General features: G+C 46.5%; 1 protein-coding gene across 1 annotated transcript in view; it reads left to right on the top strand.

Annotated features, from left to right (window-relative positions):
* LOC310966400 (potassium voltage-gated channel subfamily KQT member 2-like) overlaps positions 1–23,238 on the top strand; it is a gene marked incomplete at both ends in the record, with an annotated part of 56,319 nt that overhangs the window by 10,823 nt on the left and 22,258 nt on the right. Inside the window, 7 exon segments of the mRNA XM_083940988.1 lie at positions 7,346–7,440; positions 7,526–7,594; positions 8,737–8,766; positions 13,710–13,789; positions 14,354–14,581; positions 16,632–16,679; positions 21,896–22,004. Coding sequence (XP_083797114.1) covers positions 7,346–7,440; positions 7,526–7,594; positions 8,737–8,766; positions 13,710–13,789; positions 14,354–14,581; positions 16,632–16,679; positions 21,896–22,004 — 659 coding nt within the window.

The raw sequence follows: 23,238 nt of genomic DNA, 5'->3' as shown, positions 1-23,238 counted from the left end.
CAACCACAAAGAGACACAAAACAACCACAAAGAGACACAAAACAACTACAAAGAGACACAAAACAACCACAAAGAGACACAAAACAACTACAAAGAGACACAAAACAACCACAAAGAGACACAAAACAACCACAAAGAGACACAAAACAACCACAAAGAGACACAAAACAACCACAAAGAGACACAAAACAACCACAAAGAGACACAAAACAACCACAAAGAGACACAAAACAACCACAAAGAGACACAAAACAACCACAAAGAGACACAAAACAACCACAAAGAGACACAAAACAACCTCAAAGAGACACAAAAAACCACAAAGAGACACAAAACAACTACAAAGAGACACAAAACAACCACAAAGAGACACAAAACAACCACAAAGAGACACAAAACAACCACAAAGAGACACAAAACAACTACAAAGAGACACAAAACAACCACAGAGACACAAAACAACCACAAAGAGACACAAAACAACCACAAAGAGACACAAAACAACCACAAAGAGACACAAAACAACCACAAAGAGACACAAAACGACCACAAAGAGACACAAAACAACCACAAAGAGACACAAAACAACCACAAAGAGACACAAAACAACTACAAAGAGACACAAAACAACCACAAAGAGACACAAAACAACTACAAAGAGACACAAAACAACCACAAAGAGACACAAAACAACCTCAAAGAGACACAAAACAACCTCAAAGAGACACAAAACAACTACAAAGAGACACAAAACAACCACAAAGAGACACAAAACAACCTCAAAGAGACACAAAACAACCTCAAAGAGACACAAAACAACTACAAAGAGACACAAAACAACCACAAAGAGACACAAAACAACCACAAAGAGACACAAAACAACCACAAAGAGACACAAAACAACCACAAAGAGACACAAAACGACCACAAAGAGACACAAAACGACCACAAAGAGACACAAAACGACCACAAAGAGACACAAAACGACCACAAAGAGACACAAAACGACCACAAAGAGACACAAAACAACCACAAAGAGACAGAAAACAACCACAAAGAGACGCAGAACAACCACAAAGAGACGCAAAACAACTACAAAGAGACGCAAAACAACCACAAAGAGACGCAAAACAACCACAAAGAGACACAAAACAACCACAAAGAGACACAAAACAACCACAAAGAGACACAAAACAACCACAAAGAGGCACAAAACAACCACAAAGAGACGCAAAACAACCACAAAGAGGCGCAAAACAACCACAAAGAGGCGCAAAACAACCACAAAGAGACGCAAAACAACCACAAAGAGGCGCAAAACAACCACAAAGAGGCGCAAAACAACCACAAAGAGACGCAAAACAACTACAAAGAGACGCAAAACAACCACAAAGAGACGCAAAACAACCACAAAGAGACGCAAAACAACCACAAAGAGACACAAAACAACCACAAAGAGACACAAAACAACCACAAAGAGACACAAAACAACCACAAAGAGACACAAAACAACTACAAAGAGACACAAAACAACCACAAAGAGACACAAAACAACTACAAAGAGACACAAAACAACCACAAAGAGACACAAAACAACTACAAAGAGACACAAAACAACCACAAAGAGACACAAAACAACCACAAAGAGACACAAAACAACCACAGAGACACAAAACAACCACAAAGAGACACAAAACAACTACAAAGAGACACAAAACAACCACAAAGAGACACAAAACAACCACAAAGACACAAAACAACCACAAAGAGACACAAAACAACCACAAAGAGACACAAAACAACCACAAAGAGACACAAAACAACCACAAAGACACAAAACAACCACAAAGAGACACAAAACAACTACAAAGAGACACAAAACAACCACAAAGAGACACAAAACAACCACAAAGAGACACAAAACAACCACAAAGACACAAAACAACTACAAAGAGACACAAAACAACCACAAAGAGACACAAAACAACCACAAAGAGACACAAAACGACCACAAAGAGACACAAAACGACCACAAAGAGACACAAAGAGACACAAAACGACCACAAAGAGACACAAAACGACCACAAAGAGACACAAAACAACCACAAAGAGACAGAAAACAACCACAAAGAGACGCAGAACAACCACAAAGAGACGCAAAACAACTACAAAGAGACGCAAAACAACCACAGAGACACAAAACAACCACAAAGAGACACAAAACAACCACAAAGAGACACAAAACAACCACAAAGAGGCACAAAACAACCACAAAGAGACGCAAAACAACCACAAAGAGGCGCAAAACAACCACAAAGAGGCGCAAAACAACCACAAAGAGGCGCAAAACAACCACAAAGAGGCGCAAAACAACCACAAAGAGACGCAAAACAACCACAAAGAGGCGCAAAACAACCACAAAGAGACGAAAAACAACCACAAAGAGGCGCAAAACAACCACAAAGAGGCGCAAAACAACCACAAAGAGGCGCAAAACAACTACAAAGAGACGCAAAACAACTACAAAGAGACGCAAAACAACCACAAAGAGACGCAAAACAACCACAAAGAGACGCAAAACAACCACAAAGAGACACAAAACAACCACAAAGAGACACAAAACAACTACAAAGAGACACAAAACAACCACAAAGAGACACAAAACAACTACAAAGAGACACAAAACAACCACAAAGAGACACAAAACAACTACAAAGAGACACAAAACAACCACAAAGAGACACAAAACAACTACAAAGAGACAAAACAACCACAAAGAGACACAAAACAACCACAAAGAGACACAAAACAACCTCAAAGAGACACAAAACAACCACAAAGAGACACAAAACAACTACAAAGAGACACAAAACAACTACAAAGAGACACAAAACAACCACAAAGAGACAAAACAACCACAAAGAGTCACAAAACAACCACAAAGAGACACAAAACAACCACAAAGAGTCACAAAACAACCACAAAGAGACACAAAACAACCACAAAGAGTCACAAAACAACCACAAAGAGACACAAAACAACCACAAAGAGTCACAAAACAACCACAAAGAGATACAAAACAACCACAAAGAGTCACAAAACAACTACAAAGAGACACAAAACAACCACAAAGACATAAAACAACCACAAAGAGACACAAAACAACCACAAAGAGACACGAAACAACTACAAAGAGACACAAAACAACCACAAAGAGACACAAAACAACCACAAAGAGACACAAAACAACCACAAAGAGACACAAAACAACCACAAAGAGACACAAAACAACAACAAAGAGACACAAAACGACCACAAAGAGACACAAAACAACCACAAAGAGACACGAAACAACTACAAAGAGACAAAAAACAACCACAAAGAGACACAAAACAACTACAAAGACACAAAACAACTACAAAGAGACACAAAGCAACCACAAAGAGACACAAAACAACCACAAAGAGACACAAAACAACTACAAAGACACAAAACAACTACAAAGAGACACAAAACAACTACAAAGAGACACAAAACAACCACAAAGAGACACAAATCAACTACAAAGAGACACAAATCAACTACAAAGAGACACAAAACAACTACAAAGAGACACAAAACAGCCACAAAGAGACACAAAACAACCACAAAGAGACGCAAAACAACTACAAAGAGACACAAAACAACCACAAAGAGACACAAAACAACCACAAAGAGACACAAAACAACCACAAAGAGACACAAAACAACCACAAAGACACACAAAACAACCACAAAGAGACACGAAACAACCACAAAGAGACACAAAACAACCACAAAGAGACACAAAACAACCACAAAGAGACACGAAACAACCACAAAGAGACACAAAACAACCACAAAGAGACACAAAACAACCACAAAGAGACACAAAACAACCACAAAGAGACACAAAACAACCACAAAGAGACACAAAACAACCACAAAGAGACACAAAACAACCACAAAGAGACACAAAACAACCACAAAGAGACACAAAACAACTACAAAGAGACACAAAACAACTACAAAACAACCACAAAGAGACACAAAACAACCACAAAGAGACACAAAACAACCACAAAGAGACACAAAACGACCACAAAGAGACACAAAACGACCACAAAGAGACACAAAACGACCACAAAGAGACACAAAACAACTACAAAGAGACAAAACAACTACAAAGAGACACAAAACAACCACAAAGAGACACAAAACAACTACAAAGAGACAAAAAACAACTACAAAGAGACACAAAACAACCACAAAGAGACACAAAACAACTACAAAGAGACACAAAACAACCACAAAGAGACACAAAACAACCTCAAAGAGACACAAAACAACCACAAAGAGACACAAAACAACCACAAAGAGACACAAAACAACCACAAAGAGACACAAAACGACCACAAAGAGACACAAAACGACCACAAAGAGACACAAAACAACCACAAAGAGACACAAAACAACCACAAAGAGACACAAAACAACTACAAAGAGACACAAAACAACCACAAAGAGACACAAAACAACTACAAAGAGACACAAAACGACCACAAAGAGACACAAAACGACCACAAAGAGACACAAAACGACCACAAAGAGACACAAAACGACCACAAAGAGACACAAAACAACCACAAAGAGACACAAAACAACCACAAAGAGACACAAAACAACCACAAAGAGACACAAAACAACCACAAAGAGACACAAAACAACCACAAAGAGACACAAAACGACTACAAAGAGACACAAAACGACTACAAAGACACAAAACAACCACAAAGAGACACAAAACAACCACAAAGAGACACAAAACAACCACAAAGAGACACAAAACGACCACAAAGAGACACAAAACGACCACAAAGAGACACAAAACAACCACAAAGAGACACAAAACAACTACAAAGAGACACAAAACAACTACAAAGAGACACAAAACAACCACAAAGTGACACAAAACAACTACAAAGAGACACAAATCAACTACAAAGAGACACAAAACAGCCACAAAGAGACACAAAACAACCACAAAGAGACGCAAAACAACCACAAAGAGACGCAAAACAACCACAAAGAGACGCAAAACAACCACAAAGAGACGCAAAACAACCACAAAGAGACACAAAACAACCACAAAGAGACACAAAACAACTACAGAGAGACACAAAACAACCACAAAGAGACACAAAACAACCACAAAGAGACACAAAACAACCACAAAGAGACCCAAAACAACTACAAAGAGACACAAAACAACCACAAAGAGACACAAAACAACCACAAAGAGACACAAAACAACCACAAAGACACAAAACAACCACAAAGACACAAAACAACCACAAAGACACAAAACAACTACAAAGACACAAGACAACCACAAAGAGACACAAAACGACCACAAAGAGACACAAAACGACCACAAAGAGACACAAAACAACCACAAAGAGACACAAAACGACCACAAAGAGACACAAAACGACCACAAAGAGACACAAAACAACCACAAAGAGACACAAAACAACCACAAAGAGACACAAAACGACCACAAAGAGACACAAAACAACCGCAAAGAGACACAAAACAACCGCAAAGAGACACAAAACAACCACAAAGAGACACAAAACAACCACAAAGAGACACAACACAACCACAAAGAGACACAAAACAACCACAAAGACACAAAACAACTACAGAGAGACACAAAACAACTACAAAGAGACACAAAACAACCACAAAGAGACACAAAACAACCACAAAGAGACACAAAACAACCACAAAGAGACACAAAACAACTACAAAGAGACACAAAACAACTACAAAGAGACACAAAACAACTACAAAGAGACACAAAACAACCACAAAGAGACACAAAACAACTACAAAGAGACACAAAACAACCACAAAGAGACACAAAACAACTACAAAGAGACAAAGATGCAAACTGACGTAGATGCAAACTGACGTAGATCTAAACTGACGTAGATGCAAACTGACGTAGATCTAAACTGATGTAGATCTAAACTGACGTAGATGCAAACTGACGTAGATCTAAACTGACGTAGATGTAAACTGACGTAGATCTAAACTGACGTAGATGCAAACTGACGTAGATCTAAACTGACGTAGATGCAAACTGACGTAGATCTAAACTGACGTAGATCTAAACTGACGTAGATGCAAACTGACGTAGATGCGAACTGACGTAGATCTAAACTGACGTAGATGTAAACTGACGTAGATCTAGACTGACGTAGATGCAAACTGACGTAGATGCAAACTGACGTATATGTAAACTGACGTAGATGTAAACTGACGTAGATGCAAACTGACGTAGATGCAAACTGACGTAGATCTAAACTGACGTAGATGCAAACTGACGTAGATGCAAACTGACGTAGATGCAAACTGACGTAGATCTAAACTGACGTAGATGCAAACTGACGTAGATCTAAACTGACGTAGATGCAAACTGACGTAGATCTAAACTGACGTAGATTCAAACTGACATAGATGTAAACTGACGTAGATCTAAACTGACGTAGATGCAAACTGACGTAGATCTAAACTGACGTAGATCTAAACTAACGTAGATGCAAACTGACGTAGATCTAAACTGACGTAGATCTAAACTGACGTAGATGCAAACTGACGTAGATCTAAACTGACGTAGATGTAAACTGACGTAGATCTAAACTGACGTAGATGCAAACTGACGTAGATGCAAACTGACGTAGATGCAAACTGACGTAGATGCAAACTGACGTAGATCTAAACTGACGTAGATGCAAATTGACGTAGATCTAAACTGACGTAGATCTAAACTGACGTAGATGCAAACTGACGTAGATCTAAACTGACGTAGATGCAAACTGACGTAGATGCAAACTGACGTAGATGCAAACTGACGTAGATGCAAACTGACGTAGATCCAAACTGACGTAGATGCAAACTGACGTAGATGCAAACTGACGTAGATCTAAACTGACGTAGATGCAAACTGACGTAGATGCAAACTGACGTAGATCTAAACTGACGTAGATCTAAACTGACGTAGATGCAAACTGACGTAGATGCAAACTGACGTAGATCCGAACTGACGTAGATCTGAACTGACGTAGATGCAAACTGACGTAGATCCGAACTGACGTAGATCTGAACTGACGTAGATGCAAACTGACGTAGATCTAAACTGACGTAGATGCAAACTGATGTAGATGCAAACTGACGTAGATCTAAACTGACGTAGATCTAAACTGACGTAGATCCAAACTGACGTAGATCTAAACTGACGTAGATCCCGCCCCCCCTCCAGGCGGCGTGGAGAGTCTACGCCACCAACCTGAGCCGCACGGACTTGAACTCCACGTGGGACTATTACGAGCGGACCGTCTCCGTCCCCATGTACAGGTGCGCCCCTCCGCTTTTCCACCGTTCCGGGGGTTCGGGGGAATCGAACGTGCGCACTGAACGCCGTCTCTCTGTGTGTCCGCAGGTTGATCCCCCCGCTGAATCAGCTGGACCTGCTGCGGAACCTCAAGAGCAAGTCCGGACTCTCCTTCAGGTGGGGTTCAAACTACGGGGTTCAAACTACGGGGTTCGAACTACCGGGTCCGAACTACGGGTCCAAACTACGGGGTTCGAACTACGGGGTGAAACTATGGTGTACGGGGTTCGAACTACGGGTTCAAACTTCGGGGTTCAAACTACGGGGTTCGAACTACCGGGTTCAAACTACGGGATTTAAACTACAGGGTTCGAACCACCGGATTCAAACTAGGTCCAAACTACGGGGTGCAAAACTACGGGGTGAAACTATGGTGTACGGGGTTCGAACTACCGGGTTCAAACTACGGGGTTCGAACTACCGGGTTCAAACTACGGGGTTCAAACTACCGGGTTCGAACTACGGGGTTCAAACTACGGGGTTCAAACTACGGGGTTCGAACTACGGGGTTCAAACTACGGGAATCGAACGACGGGGTTCAAACTACGGGAATCGAACTACGGGGTTCAAACTACGGGGTTCAAACTACGGGGTTCGAACTACGGGGTCCAAACTACGGGGTTCAAACTACGGGGTTCAAACTACGGGGTTCAAACTACGGGGTGAAACTATGGGGTTCAAACTACGGGGTACAAACTACGGGGTCCAAACTACGGGGTTCAAACTACGGGGTTCAAACTACGGGAATCGAACTACGGGGTTCAAACTACGGGGTTCAAACTACGGGGTGAAACTATGGTGTACGGGGTTCAAACTACGGGTTCAAACTACGGGGTCCGAACTACGGGGTCCGAACTACGGGGTCCAAACTACGGGGTTCAAACTACGGGAATCGAACTACGGGGTTCAAACTACGGGAATCGAACTACGGGGTTCAAACTACGGGAATCGAACTACGGGTTCAAACTACCGGGTTCAAACTACCGGGTTCAAACTACAGGATTCGAACCACCGGATTCAAACTACGGGGTTCAAACTACGGGGTTCAAACTACGGGGTTCAAACTACGGGGTGAAACTATGGTGTACGGGGTTCGAACTACGGGGTTCAAACTACGGGGTTCAAACTACGGGGTTCAAACTACGGTGTACGGGGTTCGAACTACGGGGTTCAAACTACGGGGTTCAAACTACGGGATTTAAACTACGGGGTTCAAGCTACGGCAACTAAATAACAAAAACCTGTCTCACTCTCTGCAGGAAGGACGTCCAGCCTGAACCGTCTCCCAGGTACCTGTCTGTCTCTCACCTGTCTGTCTCTCTCACCTGTCTCTCTCTCACCTGTCTCTCTCTCTCACCTGTCTCTCTCACCTGTCTCTCTCTCACCTGTCTCTCTCTCACCTGTCTCTCTCTCACCTGTCTGTCTCTCTCACCTGTCTCTCTCTCACCTGTCTGTCTCTCTCACCTGTCTCTCTCTCACCTGTCTCTCTCTCACCTGTCTCTCTCTCACCTGTCTCTCTCTCACCTGTCTCTCTCTCTCACCTGTCTGTCTCTCACCTGTCTCACTCTCACCTGTCTCTCTCTCACCTGTCTGTCTCTCACCTGTCTGTCTCTCACCTGTCTGTCTCTCTCACCTGTCTCTCTCTCACCTGTCTCTCTCTCTCACCTGTCTCTCTCACCTGTCTCTCTCTCACCTGTCTCTCTCTCACCTGTCTCTCTCTCACCTGTCTGTCTCTCACCTGTCTGTCTCTCTCACCTGTCTCTCTCTCACCTGTCTGTCTCTCTCACCTGTCTCTCTCTCACCTGTCTCTCTCTCACCTGTCTCTCTCTCACCTGTCTCTCTCTCACCTGTCTCTCTCTCTCACCTGTCTGTCTCTCACCTGTCTTTCTCTCACCTGTCTGTCTCTCACCTGTCTCCCTCTCACCTGTCTCTCTCTCACCTGTCTCACTCTCACCTGTCTCTCTCTCACCTGTCTCTCTCTCACCTGTCTGTCTCTCACGTGTCTGTCTCTTTAAACCTGTCTCTCTCTCACCTCTCTCTCTCACCTGTCTGTCTCTCACCTGTCTGTCTCTCACCTGTCTTTCTCTCACCTGTCTGTCTCTCACCTGTCTCCCTCTCACCTGTCTCTCTCTCACCTGTCTGTCTCTCTCTCTCTCACCTGTCTCACTCTCACCTGTCTCTCTCTCACCTGTCTGTCTCTCACCTGTCTGTCTCTCACCTGTCTTTCTCTCACCTGTCTGTCTCTCACCTGTCTCCCTCTCACCTGTCTCTCTCTCACCTGTCTCACTCTCACCTGTCTCTCTCTCACCTGTCTCTCTCTCACCTGTCTCTCTCTCACCTGTCTGTCTCTCACCTGTCTGTCTCTTTAAACCTGTCTCTCTCTCACCTGTCTCTCTCTCACCTGTCTCTCTCTCACCTGTCTGTCTCTCACCTGTCTGTCTCTCACCTGTCTCTCTCTCACCTGTCTGTCTCTCACCTGTCTCACCCTCACCTGTCTCTCTCTCACCTGTCTCTCTCTCACCTGTCTGTCTCTCACCTGTCTCTCACCTGTCTGTCTCTCACCTGTCTCTCTCTCTCTCCTGTCTGTCTCTCACCTGTCTTTCTCTCTCTCACCTGTCTGTCTCTCACCTGTCTCTCTCTCACCTGTCTCTCTCTCACCTGTCTCTCTCTCACCTGTCTCACTCTCACCTGTCTCTCTCTCACCTGTCTCTCTCTCACCTGTCTCTCTCTCACCTGTCTCTCTCTCACCTGTCTCTCTCTCTCACCTGTCTGTCTCTCACCTGTCTTTCTCTCACCTGTCTTTCTCTCTCTCACCTGTCTGTCTCTCACCTGTCTCTCTCTCACCTGTCTCTCTCTCACCTGTCTCTCTCTCACCTGTCTCTCTCTCACCTGTCTCTCTCTCACCTGTCTCTCTCTCACCTGTCTCTCTCTCTCACCTGTCTGTCTCTCACCTGTCTCACTCTCACCTGTCTCTCTCTCACCTGTCTGTCTCTCACCTGTCTGTCTCTCACCTGTCTGTCTCTCTCACCTGTCTCTCTCTCACCTGTCTCTCTCTCTCACCTGTCTCTCTCACCTGTCTCTCTCTCACCTGTCTCTCTCTCACCTGTCTCTCTCTCACCTGTCTGTCTCTCACCTGTCTGTCTCTCTCACCTGTCTCTCTCTCACCTGTCTGTCTCTCTCACCTGTCTCTCTCTCACCTGTCTCTCTCTCACCTGTCTCTCTCTCACCTGTCTCTCTCTCACCTGTCTCTCTCTCTCACCTGTCTGTCTCTCACCTGTCTTTCTCTCACCTGTCTGTCTCTCACCTGTCTCCCTCTCACCTGTCTCTCTCTCACCTGTCTCACTCTCACCTGTCTCTCTCTCACCTGTCTCTCTCTCACCTGTCTGTCTCTCACGTGTCTGTCTCTTTAAACCTGTCTCTCTCTCACCTCTCTCTCTCACCTGTCTGTCTCTCACCTGTCTGTCTCTCACCTGTCTTTCTCTCACCTGTCTGTCTCTCACCTGTCTCCCTCTCACCTGTCTCTCTCTCACCTGTCTGTCTCTCTCTCTCTCACCTGTCTCACTCTCACCTGTCTCTCTCTCACCTGTCTGTCTCTCACCTGTCTGTCTCTCACCTGTCTTTCTCTCACCTGTCTGTCTCTCACCTGTCTCCCTCTCACCTGTCTCTCTCTCACCTGTCTCACTCTCACCTGTCTCTCTCTCACCTGTCTCTCTCTCACCTGTCTCTCTCTCACCTGTCTGTCTCTCACCTGTCTGTCTCTTTAAACCTGTCTCTCTCTCACCTGTCTCTCTCTCACCTGTCTCTCTCTCACCTGTCTGTCTCTCACCTGTCTGTCTCTCACCTGTCTCTCTCTCACCTGTCTGTCTCTCACCTGTCTCACCCTCACCTGTCTCTCTCTCACCTGTCTCTCTCTCACCTGTCTGTCTCTCACCTGTCTCTCACCTGTCTGTCTCTCACCTGTCTCTCTCTCTCTCCTGTCTGTCTCTCACCTGTCTTTCTCTCTCTCACCTGTCTGTCTCTCACCTGTCTCTCTCTCACCTGTCTCTCTCTCACCTGTCTCTCTCTCACCTGTCTCACTCTCACCTGTCTCTCTCTCACCTGTCTCTCTCTCACCTGTCTGTCTCTCACCTGTCTCTCTCTCACCTGTCTCTCTCTCACCTGTCTCTCTCTCACCTGTCTCTCTCTCACCTGTCTGTCTCTCGCCTGTCTGTCTCTTTAAACCTGTCTCTCTCTCACCTGTCTCACTCTCACCTGTCTCTCTCTCACCTGTCTCTCTCTCACCTGTCTCTCTCTCACCTGTCTGTCTCTCACCTGTCTCTCTCTCACCTGTCTCACTCTCACCTGTCTCTCTCTCACCTGTCTCTCTCTCACCTGTCTCTCTCTCACCTGTCTGTCTCTCGCCTGTCTGTCTCTTTAAACCTGTCTCTCTCTCACCTGTCTCACTCTCACCTGTCTGTCTCTCACCTGTCTCTCTCTCACCTGTCTCTCTCTCACCTGTCTGTCTCTCACCTGTCTGTCTCTCACCTGTCTTTCTCTCACCTGTCTGTCTCTCACCTGTCTCCCTCTCACCTGTCTCTCTCTCACCTGTCTGTCTCTCTCTCTCTCACCTGTCTCACTCTCACCTGTCTCTCTCTCACCTGTCTGTCTCTCACCTGTCTCTCTCTCACCTGTCTCTCTCTCACCTGTCTGTCTCTCACCTGTCTGTCTCTCACCTGTCTTTCTCTCACCTGTCTGTCTCTCACCTGTCTCCCTCTCACCTGTCTCTCTCTCACCTGTCTGTCTCTCTCTCTCTCACCTGTCTCACTCTCACCTGTCTCTCTCTCACCTGTCTGTCTCTCACCTGTCTCTCTCTCACCTGTCTGTCTCTCACCTGTCTCTCTCTCACCTGTCTGTCTCTCACCTGTCTGTCTCTCACCTGTCTTTCTCTCACCTGTCTGTCTCTCACCTGTCTCCCTCTCACCTGTCTCTCTCTCACCTGTCTCACTCTCACCTGTCTCTCTCTCACCTGTCTCTCTCTCACCTGTCTCTCTCTCACCTGTCTGTCTCTCACGTGTCTGTCTCTTTAAACCTGTCTCTCTCTCACCTGTCTGTCTCTCACCTGTCTCTCTCTCACCTGTCTGTCTCTCACCTGTCTCTCTCTCACCTGTCTCTCTCTCACCTGTCTGTCTCTCACCTGTCTGTCTCTCACCTGTCTTTCTCTCACCTGTCTGTCTCTCACCTGTCTCCCTCTCACCTGTCTCTCTCTCACCTGTCTGTCTCTCTCTCTCTCACCTGTCTCACTCTCACCTGTCTCTCTCTCACCTGTCTGTCTCTCACCTGTCTGTCTCTCACCTGTCTTTCTCTCACCTGTCTGTCTCTCACCTGTCTCCCTCTCACCTGTCTCTCTCTCACCTGTCTCACTCTCACCTGTCTCTCTCTCACCTGTCTCTCTCTCACCTGTCTCTCTCTCACCTGTCTGTCTCTCACCTGTCTGTCTCTTTAAACCTGTCTCTCTCTCACCTGTCTCTCTCTCACCTGTCTCTCTCTCACCTGTCTGTCTCTCACCTGTCTGTCTCTCACCTGTCTCTCTCTCACCTGTCTGTCTCTCACCTGTCTCACCCTCACCTGTCTCTCTCTCACCTGTCTCTCTCTCACCTGTCTGTCTCTCACCTGTCTCTCACCTGTCTGTCTCTCACCTGTCTCTCTCTCTCTCCTGTCTGTCTCTCACCTGTCTTTCTCTCTCTCACCTGTCTGTCTCTCACCTGTCTCTCTCTCACCTGTCTCTCTCTCACCTGTCTCTCTCTCACCTGTCTCACTCTCACCTGTCTCTCTCTCACCTGTCTCTCTCTCACCTGTCTCTCTCTCACCTGTCTGTCTCTCGCCTGTCTGTCTCTTTAAACCTGTCTCTCTCTCACCTGTCTCACTCTCACCTGTCTCTCTCTCACCTGTCTCTCTCTCACCTGTCTCTCTCTCACCTGTCTCTCTCTCACCTGTCTCTCTCTCACCTGTCTCTCTCTCACCTGTCTGTCTCTCTCTCACCTGTCTCTCTCTCTCTCACCTGTCTGTCTCTCTCTCACCTGTCTCTCTCTCTCACCTGTCTGTCTCTCACCTGTCTGTCTCTCTCTCACCTGTCTCTCTCTCTCACCTGTCTCTCTCTCACCTGTCTGTCTCTCACCTGTCTCACTCTCACCTGTCTCACTCTCACCTGTCTCTCTCTCACCTGTCTCTCTCTCACCTGTCTGTCTCTCTGCAGTCAGAAGGTGAGTCTGAAGGAACGCGTCTTCTCTTCCCCCCGGAGTTCAGGGACCAAAGGGAAGGGGTCGCCTCAGCACGGTGGGTCCTGGGGGTCCACAGGGACCAGGGTCCTGGGGGTCCTGGGGGTCCACAGGGACCAGGGTCCTGGTGGGTCCTGGTGGTCTACAGGGACCAGGGTCCTGGGGGTCCACAGGGACCAGGGTCCTGGGGGTCTACAGGGACCAGGGTCCTGGTGGTCTACAGGGACCAGGGTCCTGGTGGGTCCTGGGGGTCTACAGGGACCAGGGTCCTGGTGGTCTACAGGGACCAGGGTCCTGGGGGTCCACAGGGACCAGGGTCCTGGGGGTCTACAGGGACCAGGGTCCTGGTGGTCTTGGTGGTCTACAGGGACCAGGGTCCTGGTGGGTCCTGGTGGTCCACAGGGACCAGGGTCCTGGTGGTCCACAGGGACCAGGGTCCTGGTGGGTCCTGGGGGTCCACAGTGACCAGGGTCCTGGTGGTCAACAGGGACCAGGGTCCTGGGGGTCCACAGTGACCAGGGTCCTGGTGGTCAACAGGGACCAGGGTCCTGGTGGTCCTGGTCTGGGTCCACGTGAACCAGGACAGCCAACCTCACTCTGGTGTGTCTTCCTGTCCCCACAGTGGGCCCCGGTGTGAGCCCTGGAGGTCCCGGAGGTCCTGGAGGTCCTGGAGGTCCTGGGGGTCCTGGGGGTCCTGGGGGTCCTGGGGGTCTACGGCGGTCCCCCAGCCTGGAGCCCGGTCTGGAGGAGAGTCCCAGCAAGGTCCCGAAGAGCTGGAGCTTCGGGGAGCGGAGCCGGACCAGACAGGCCTTCAGGATCCGGGGGTCCGCCTCACGCCAGAACTCTGAAGGTGAGGGGGGGGGGACCGGGGCGGGTCAGGACCCATTTAGAGGTCATTTAGAGGTCATTAAAGGTCATTTAAAGGTCATCAAAGCTTATTTAAACCCATCAAAGGTCATTAAAACCCATCAAAGGTCATTTAAAGGTCATTTAAACACATCAACGGTAATTTAAAGGTCATTTAAAGGTCATTTAAAGGTCATTTAAACACACCAAAGGTAATTTAAAGGTCATCAAAGGTCATTAAAACACATCAAAGGTCATTTAAAGGTCATTTAAACACATCAAAGGTCATTTAAACCCATCAAAGGTCATTTAAAGGTCATTTAAACACATCAAAGGTCATTTAAAGGTCATTTAAACACATCAAGGGTCATTTAAAGGTCATTTAAACACATCAAAGGTCATTTAAACACATCAAAGGTCATTTTAAGGTCATCAAAGGTCACCAAAGGTCATTTAAAGGTCATCAAAGGTCATTTAAAGGCCATTAAAGGTCATTTAAATCCATCAAAGATAATTTAAAGGTCATTTAAAGGTCATTTAAAGGTCATTTAAACACATCAAAGGTCATTTAAAGGTCATCAGATGTCATTTAAAGGTCATCAAAGGTCAATGAAACACATCAAAGGTCATTTAAACACATCAAAGGTCATTTAAAACACATTAAAGGTCATTTAAAACACATTAAAGGTCATTTAAAACACTTCAAAGGTCATTTAAACACATCAAAGGTCATTTAAAACACATTAAAGGTCATTTAAAACACTTCAAAGGTCATTTAAAGGTCATTTAAAACACATTAAAGGTCATTTAAGCACATCAAAGGTCATTTAAAGGCCATCAAAGGTCATTTAAAGGTCATTTAAGCACATCAAAGGTCATTTAAAGGTCATCAAAGGTCATTTAAAACACATCAAAGGTAATTTAAAGGTCATTTAATGGTCATCAAATGTCATTTAAACATATTAAAGGTCATTTAAAGGTCATCAAATGTCATTTAAAGGTCATCAAATGTCATTTTAAGGTCATCAAAGGTCATTTAAAGGTCATTTAAAGGTCATTTAAACACATCAAAGGTCATTTAAAGGCCATTTAAAGGTCATTTAAAGGTCATTTAAACACATCAAAGGTCATTTAAAGGTCATTTAAACCCATCAAAGGTCATTTAAAGGTCATCAAAGGTCATTTAAAGGTCATCTAAACACATCAAAGGTAATTTAAAGGTCATTTAAAACCCATCAAAGGTCATTTAAAGGTCATTTAAAACACATCAAAGGTCATTTAAGGGTCATTTAAACACATCAAAGGTCATTTAAACACATCAAAGGGCATTTAAAGGTCATTAAAACACATCAAAGGTCATTTAAAGGTCATTTAAGCACATCAACGGTAATTTAAAGGTCATTTAAAGGTCATTTAAAGGTCATTAAAACACATCAAAGCTCATTTAAAACACATCAAAGGTCATTTAAAGGTCATTTAAACACATCAAATGTCATTTAAAGGTCATTTAAACACATCAAAGGTAATTTAAACACATCAAAGGTCATTTAAAGGTCATCAAAGGTCATTTAAAGGTCATCAAAGCTCATTTAAACACATCAAAGGTAATTTAAAGGTAATTTAAACCCATGACAAATCATTTAAAGGTCATTTAAAGGTCACCAAAGGTAATTTAAACCCGTCAAAGGTCATTTAAAGGTCATTTAAAGGTCACCAAAGGTAATTTAAACCCATCAAATGTCATTTAAAGGTCATTTAAACACATCAAAGGTCATTTAAAGGTCTTTTAAAACCCATCAAAGGTAATTTAAAGGTCATTTAAACACATCAAAGGTCATTTAAAGGTCATTTAAACACATCAAAGGTCATTTAAAGGTCTTTTAAAACCCATCAAAGGTAATTTAAAGGTCATTTAAACACATCAAAGGTCATTTAAAGGTCATTTAAAACACTTCAAATGTCATTTAAAGGTCATTTAAACCCATCAAAGGTCATTTAAAGGTCATTTAAAGGTCATTTAAAGGTCATTTAAAGGTCATCTTCTCTCTCCTCAGTGTTGATCGAGATGCAGGACGAAGAGTTCAGACAGAAGAACTCCCCAGGTACACACACACACACACACACACACACACACACACACACACACACACACACACACACACACACACACACAGACACACACACACACACAGACACACACACAGACACACACACACACAGACACACACACACACACACACACACACACAGAGACACACACACACACACAGAGACACACACACACACACAGAGACACACACACAGACACACACACACACAGACACACACACACACACACACACACACACAGAGACACACACACACACACAGACACACACACACACACAGACACACACACACGTGACGTTGTTGTTGTTGTTGTTGTTGTTGTTGTTGTTGTTGTTGTTTAGACGCCTGTCTCCCTGGAGACGACCCGGCTGACGTTGTTGTTGTTGTTGTTGTTGTTGTTGTTTAGACGCCTGTCTCCCTGGAGACGACCCGGCTGATGTTGTTGTTGACGTTGTTGTTGTTGTTGTTGTTGTTTAGACGCCTGTCTCCCTGGAGACGACCCGGCTGATGTTGTTGTTGTTGTTGACGTTGTTGTTGTTGTTGTTGTTGTTGTTGTTTAGACGCCTGTCTCCCTGGAGACGACCCGGCTGACGTTGTTGTTGTTGTTGTTGACGTTGTTGTTGTTGTTGTTGTTGTTGTTTAGACGCCTGTCTCCCTGGAGACGACCCGGCTGATGTTGTTGTTGTTGTTGTTGTTGTTGTTGTTTAGACGCCTGTCTCCCTGGAGACGACCCGGCTGACGTTGTTGTTGTTGTTGTTGTTGTTGTTTAGACGCCTGTCTCCCTGGAGACGACCCGGCTGATGTTGTTGTTGTTGTTGTTGTTTAGACGCCTGTCTCCCTGGAGACGACCCGGCTGATGTTGTTGTTGTTGTTGTTGTTGTTTAGACGCCTGTCTCCCTGGAGACGACCCGGCTGACGTTGTTGTTGTTGTTGTTGTTGTTGTTGTTGTTGTTTAGACGCCTGTCTCCCTGGAGACGACCCGGCTGACGTTGTTGTTGTTGTTGTTTAGACGCCTGTCTCCCTGGAGACGACCCGGCTGACGTTGTTGTTGTTGACGTTGTTGTTGTTGTTGTTGTTTAGACGCCTGTCTCCCTGGAGACGACCCGGCTGACGTTGTTGTTGTTGTTGTTGTTGTTTAGACGCCTGTCTCCCTGGAGACGACCCGGCTGACGTTGTTGTTGTTGTTGTTGTTGTTTAGACGCCTGTCTCCCTGGAGACGACCCGGCTGATGTTGTTGTTGACGTTGTTGTTGTTGTTGTTGTTGTTGTTGTTTAGACGCCTGTCTCCCTGGAGACGACCCGGCTGATGTTGTTGTTGTTGTTGACGTTGTTGTTGTTGTTGTTGTTGTTGTTTAGACGCCTGTCTCCCTGGAGACGACCCGGCTGACGTTGTTGTTGTTGTTGTTGACGTTGTTGTTGTTGTTGTTGTTGTTGTTTAGACGCCTGTCTCCCTGGAGACGACCCGGCTGATGTTGTTGTTGTTGTTGTTGTTGTTTAGACGCCTGTCTCCCTGGAGACGACCCGGCTGATGTTGTTGTTGTTGTTGTTGTTGTTGTTTAGACGCCTGTCTCCCTGGAGACGACCCGGCTGACGTTGTTGTTGTTGTTGTTGTTGTTGTTTAGACGCCTGTCTCCCTGGAGACGACCCGGCTGATGTTGTTGTTGTTGTTGTTGTTTAGACGCCTGTCTCCCTGGAGACGACCCGGCTGATGTTGTTGTTGTTGTTGTTGTTGTTGTTGTTTAGACGCCTGTCTCCCTGGAGACGACCCGGCTGACGTTGTTGTTGTTGTTGTTGTTTAGACGCCTGTCTCCCTGGAGACGACCCGGCTGATGATGTTGTAGTTGTTGTTGTTGTTGTTTAGACGCCTGTCTCCCTGGAGACGACCCGGCTGATGTTGTTGTTGTTGTTTATCATGTTGTTGTTGTTTAGACGCCTGTCTCCCTGGAGACGACCCGGCTGATGTTGTTGTTGTTGACGTTGTTGTTGTTGTTGTTGTTTAGACGCCTGTCTCCCTGGAGACGACCCGGCTGACGTTGTTGTTGTTGTTGTTGTTGTTGTTTAGACGCCTGTCTCCCTGGAGACGACCCGGCTGATGTTGTTGTTGTTGTTGTTGTTGTTGTTTAGATGCCTGTCTCCCTGGAGACGACCCGGCTGATGTTGTTGTTGTTGTTGTTGTTGTTGTTGTTGTTTAGACGCCTGACTCCCTGGAGACGACCCTGCTGATGTTGTTGTTGTTGTTGTTGTTGTTGTTTAGACGCCTGTCTCCCTGGAGACGACCCGGCTGATGTTGTTGTTGTTGTTGTTGTTGTTGTTTAGACGCCTGTCTCCCTGGAGACGACCCGGCTGATGTTGTTGTTGTTGTTGTTGTTGTTGTTGTTGTTTAGACGCCTGTCTCCCTGGAGACGACCCGGCTGATGTTGTTGTTGTTGTTGTTGTTGTTGTTGTTGTTGTTGTTTAGACGCCTGTCTCCCTGGAGACGACCCGGCTGATGTTGTTGTTGTTGTTGTTGTTGTTTAGACGCCTGTCTCCCTGGAGACGACCCGGCTCATGTTGTTGTTGTTGTTGACGTTGATGTTGTTGTTGTTGTTGTTGTTGTTGTTGTTGTTTAGACGCCTGTCTCCCTGGAGACGACCCGGCTGATGTTGTTGTTGTTGTTGTTGTTTAGACGCCTGTCTCCCTGGAGACGACCCGGCTGACGTTGTTGTTGTTGTTGTTGTTGTTGTTGTTGTTTAGACGCCTGTCTCCCTGGAGACGACCCGGCTGACGTTGTTGTTGTTGTTGTTGTTGTTGTTGTTTAGACGCCTGTCTCCCTGGAGACGACCCGGCTGACGTTGTTGTTGTTGTTGTTGTTGTTGTTGTTGTTTAGACGCCTGTCTCCCTGGAGACGACCCGGCTGATGTTGTTGTTGTTGTTGTTGTTGTTGTTGTTGTTGTTGTTTAGACGCCTGTCTCCCTGGAGACGACCCGGCTGATGTTGTTGTTGTTGTTTAGACGCCTGTCTCCCCGGAGACGACCCGGCTGATGTTGTTGTTGTTGTTTAGACGCCTGTCTCCCTGGAGACGACCCGGCTGATGTTGTTGTTGTTGTTGTTGTTGTTTAGACGCCTGTCTCCCTGGAGACGACCCGGCTGATGTTGTTGTTGTTGTTGTTGTTGTTGTTGTTTAGACGCCTGTCTCCCCGGAGACGACCCGGCTGATGTTGTTGTTGTTGTTGTTGTTGTTGTTTAGACGCCTGTCTCCCTGGAGACGACCCGGCTGATGTTGACGTTGTTGTTGTTGTTGTTGTTGTTGTTGTTGTTGTTGTTTAGACGCCTGTCTCCCTGGAGACGACCCGGCTGATGTTGTTGTTGTTGACGTTGTTGTTGTTGTTGTTGTTTAGACGCCTGTCTCCCTGGAGACGACCCGGCTGACGTTGTTGTTGTTGTTGTTGTTGTTGTTTAGACGCCTGTCTCCCTGGAGACGACCCGGCTGACGTTGTTGTTGTTGTTGTTGTTGTTGTTTAGACGCCTGTCTCCCTGGAGACGACCCGGCTGACGTTGTTGTTGTTGTTGTTGTTGTTGTTGTTTAGACGCCTGTCTCCCTGGAGACGACCCGGCTGATGTTGTTGTTGTTGTTGTTGTTGTTGTTGTTGTTGTTTAGACGCCTGTCTCCCTGGAGACGACCCGGCTGATGTTGTTGTTGTTGTTGTTGTTGTTGTTGTTTAGACGCCTGTCTCCCTGGAGACGACCCGGCTGATGTTGTTGTTGTTGTTGTTGTTGTTGTTGTTTAGACGCCTGTCTCCCTGGAGACGACCCGGCTGATGTTGTTGTTGTTGTTGTTTATCATGTTGTTGTTGTTGTTTATCATGTTGTTGTTGTTGTTGTTGTTTAGACGCCTGTCTCCCTGGAGACGACCCGGCTGATGTTGTTGTTGTTGTTGTTGTTTAGACGCCTGTCTCCCTGGAGACGACCCGGCTGACGTTGTTGTTGTTGTTGTTGTTTAGACGCCTGTCTCCCTGGAGACGACCCGGCTGATGTTGTTGTTGTTGTTGTTGTTGTTTAGACGCCTGTCTCCCTGGAGACGACCCGGCTGACGTTGTTGTTGTTGTTGTTGTTGTTGTTGTTGTTGTTTAGACGCCTGTCTCCCTGGAGACGACCCGGCTGATGTTGTTGTTGTTGTTGTTGTTGTTTAGACGCCTGTCTCCCTGGAGACGACCCGGCTGACGTTGTTGTTGTTGTTGTTGTTGTTGTTGTTGTTTAGACGCCTGTCTCCCTGGAGACGACCCGGCTGACGTTGTTGTTGTTGTTGTTGTTGTTTAGACGCCTGTCTCCCTGGAGACGACCCGGCTGATGTTGTTGTTGTTGTTGTTGTTGTTGTTGTTGTTGTTTAGACGCCTGTCTCCCTGGAGACGACCCGGCTGACGTTGTTGTTGTTGTTGTTGTTGTTGTTTAGACGCCTGTCTCCCTGGAGACGACCCGGCTGATGTTGTTGTTGTTGTTGTTGTTGTTGTTTAGACGCCTGTCTCCCTGGAGACGACCCGGCTGATGTTGTTGTTGTTGTTGTTGTTGTTGTTTAGACGCCTGTCTCCCTGGAGACGACCCGGCTGACGTTGTTGTTGTTTTTGTTGTTGTTGTTGTTTAGACGCCTGTCTCCCTGGAGACGACCCGGCTGACGTTGTTGTTGTTGTTGTTGTTGTTGTTGTTGTTTAGACGCCTGTCTCCCTGGAGACGACCCGGCTGACGTTGTTGTTGTTGTTGTTGTTGTTGTTGTTGTTGTTTAGACGCCTGTCTCCCTGGAGACGACCCGGCTGATGTTGTTGTTGTTGTTGTTGTTGTTGTTGTTGTTGTTGTTTAGACGCCTGTCTCCCTGGAGACGACCCGGCTGATGTTGTTGTTGTTGTTGTTGTTGTTGTTGTTGTTTAGACGCCTGTCTCCCTGGAGACGACCCGGCTGACGTTGTTGTTGTTGTTGTTGTTGTTGTTGTTTAGACGCCTGTCTCCCTGGAGACGACCCTGCTGACGTTGTTGATGTTGTTGTTGTTGTTGTTGTTGTTGTTGTTGTTGTTGTTGTTGTTTAGACGCCTGTCTCCCTGGAGACGACCCTGCTGACGTTGTTGATGTTGTTGTTGTTGTTGTTGTTGTTGTTGTTGTTTAGACGCCTGTCTCCCTGGAGACGACCCGGCTGATGTTGTTGTTGTTGACGTTGTTGTTGTTGTTGTTGTTGTTGTTGTTTAGACGCCTGTCTCCCTGGAGACGACCCGGCTGACGACACTAAGAGCTGCCACTGTGAGTTCGTGGCCCAGGACCTGACGCCGGGGTTAAAGGTCACCATCAGAGCCGTGTGGTACGAGCCGCCCACTGTGCCACCGCTCCACTCCACTGTCCCTCTACACCTCCATCACTCCATCCCTCCATCACTGCATCACTCCATCACTCCATCCCTCCATCACTCCATCCCTCCATCCCTCCATCACTCCATCCCTCCATCACTCCATCCCTCCATCACTCCATCACTCCATCCCTCCATCACTCCATCACTCCATCACTCCATCCCTCCATCACTCCATCCCTCCATCACTCCATCACTCCATCCCTCCATCACTCCATCCCTCCATCACTCCATCACTCCATCGCTCCATCGCTCCATCACTCCATCGCTCCATCACTCCACCCCTCCATCACTCCATCACTCCATCCCTCCATCCCTCCATCACTCCATCCCTCCATCCCTCCATCACTCCATCCCTCCATCACTCCATCCCTCCATCCCTCCATCCCTCCATCCCTCCATCACTCCATCCCTCCATCACTCTATCCCTCCATCACTCCATCCCTCCATCACTCCATCCCTCCATCACTCCATCACTCCATCACTCCATCCCTCCATCACTCCATCCCTCCATCCCTCCATCACTCCATCCCTCCATCCCTCCATCCCTCCATCACTCCATCCCTCCATCCCTCCATCACTCCATCACTCCATCACTCCATCACTCCACCTCCATCACTCCATCCCTCCATCCCTCCATCACTCCATCCCTCCATCCCTCCATCACTCTATCCCTCCATCCCTCCATCCCTCCATCACTCCATCACTCCATCACTCTATCACTCCATCCCTCCATCACTCCATCCCTCCATCACTCCATCACTCCATCACTCCATCCCTCCATCACTCCATCACTCCATCACTCCATCACTCTATCACTCCATCGCTCCATCACTCCATCCCTCCATCACTCCATCCCTTCATCCCTCCATCACTCCATCCCTCCATCCCTCCATCACTCCATCACTCTACACCTCCATCACTCTATCCCTCCATCACTCCATCCCTCCATCACTCCATCACTCCATCACTCCATCCCTCCATCCCTCCATCCCTCCATCACTCCATCCCTCCATCCCTCCATCCTTCCATCACTCCATCACTCCATCACTCCATCCCTCCATCACTCCATCACTCCATCACTCCATCACTCCATCACTCCATCACTCCATCCCTCCATCACTCCATCACTCCATCACTCCATCACTCCATCACTCCATCCCTCCATCACTCCATCCCTCCATCCCTC

Source organism: Echiichthys vipera, assembly GCF_963691815.1.
Source record: "Echiichthys vipera genome assembly, contig: SCAFFOLD_44, whole genome shotgun sequence".
NCBI classification, from domain to species: Eukaryota; Metazoa; Chordata; class Actinopteri; order Perciformes; family Trachinidae; genus Echiichthys; species Echiichthys vipera.
The sequence above is the reverse complement of the archived record's forward strand: the minus strand, read 5'-3'. Positions and strand labels throughout refer to the sequence as shown.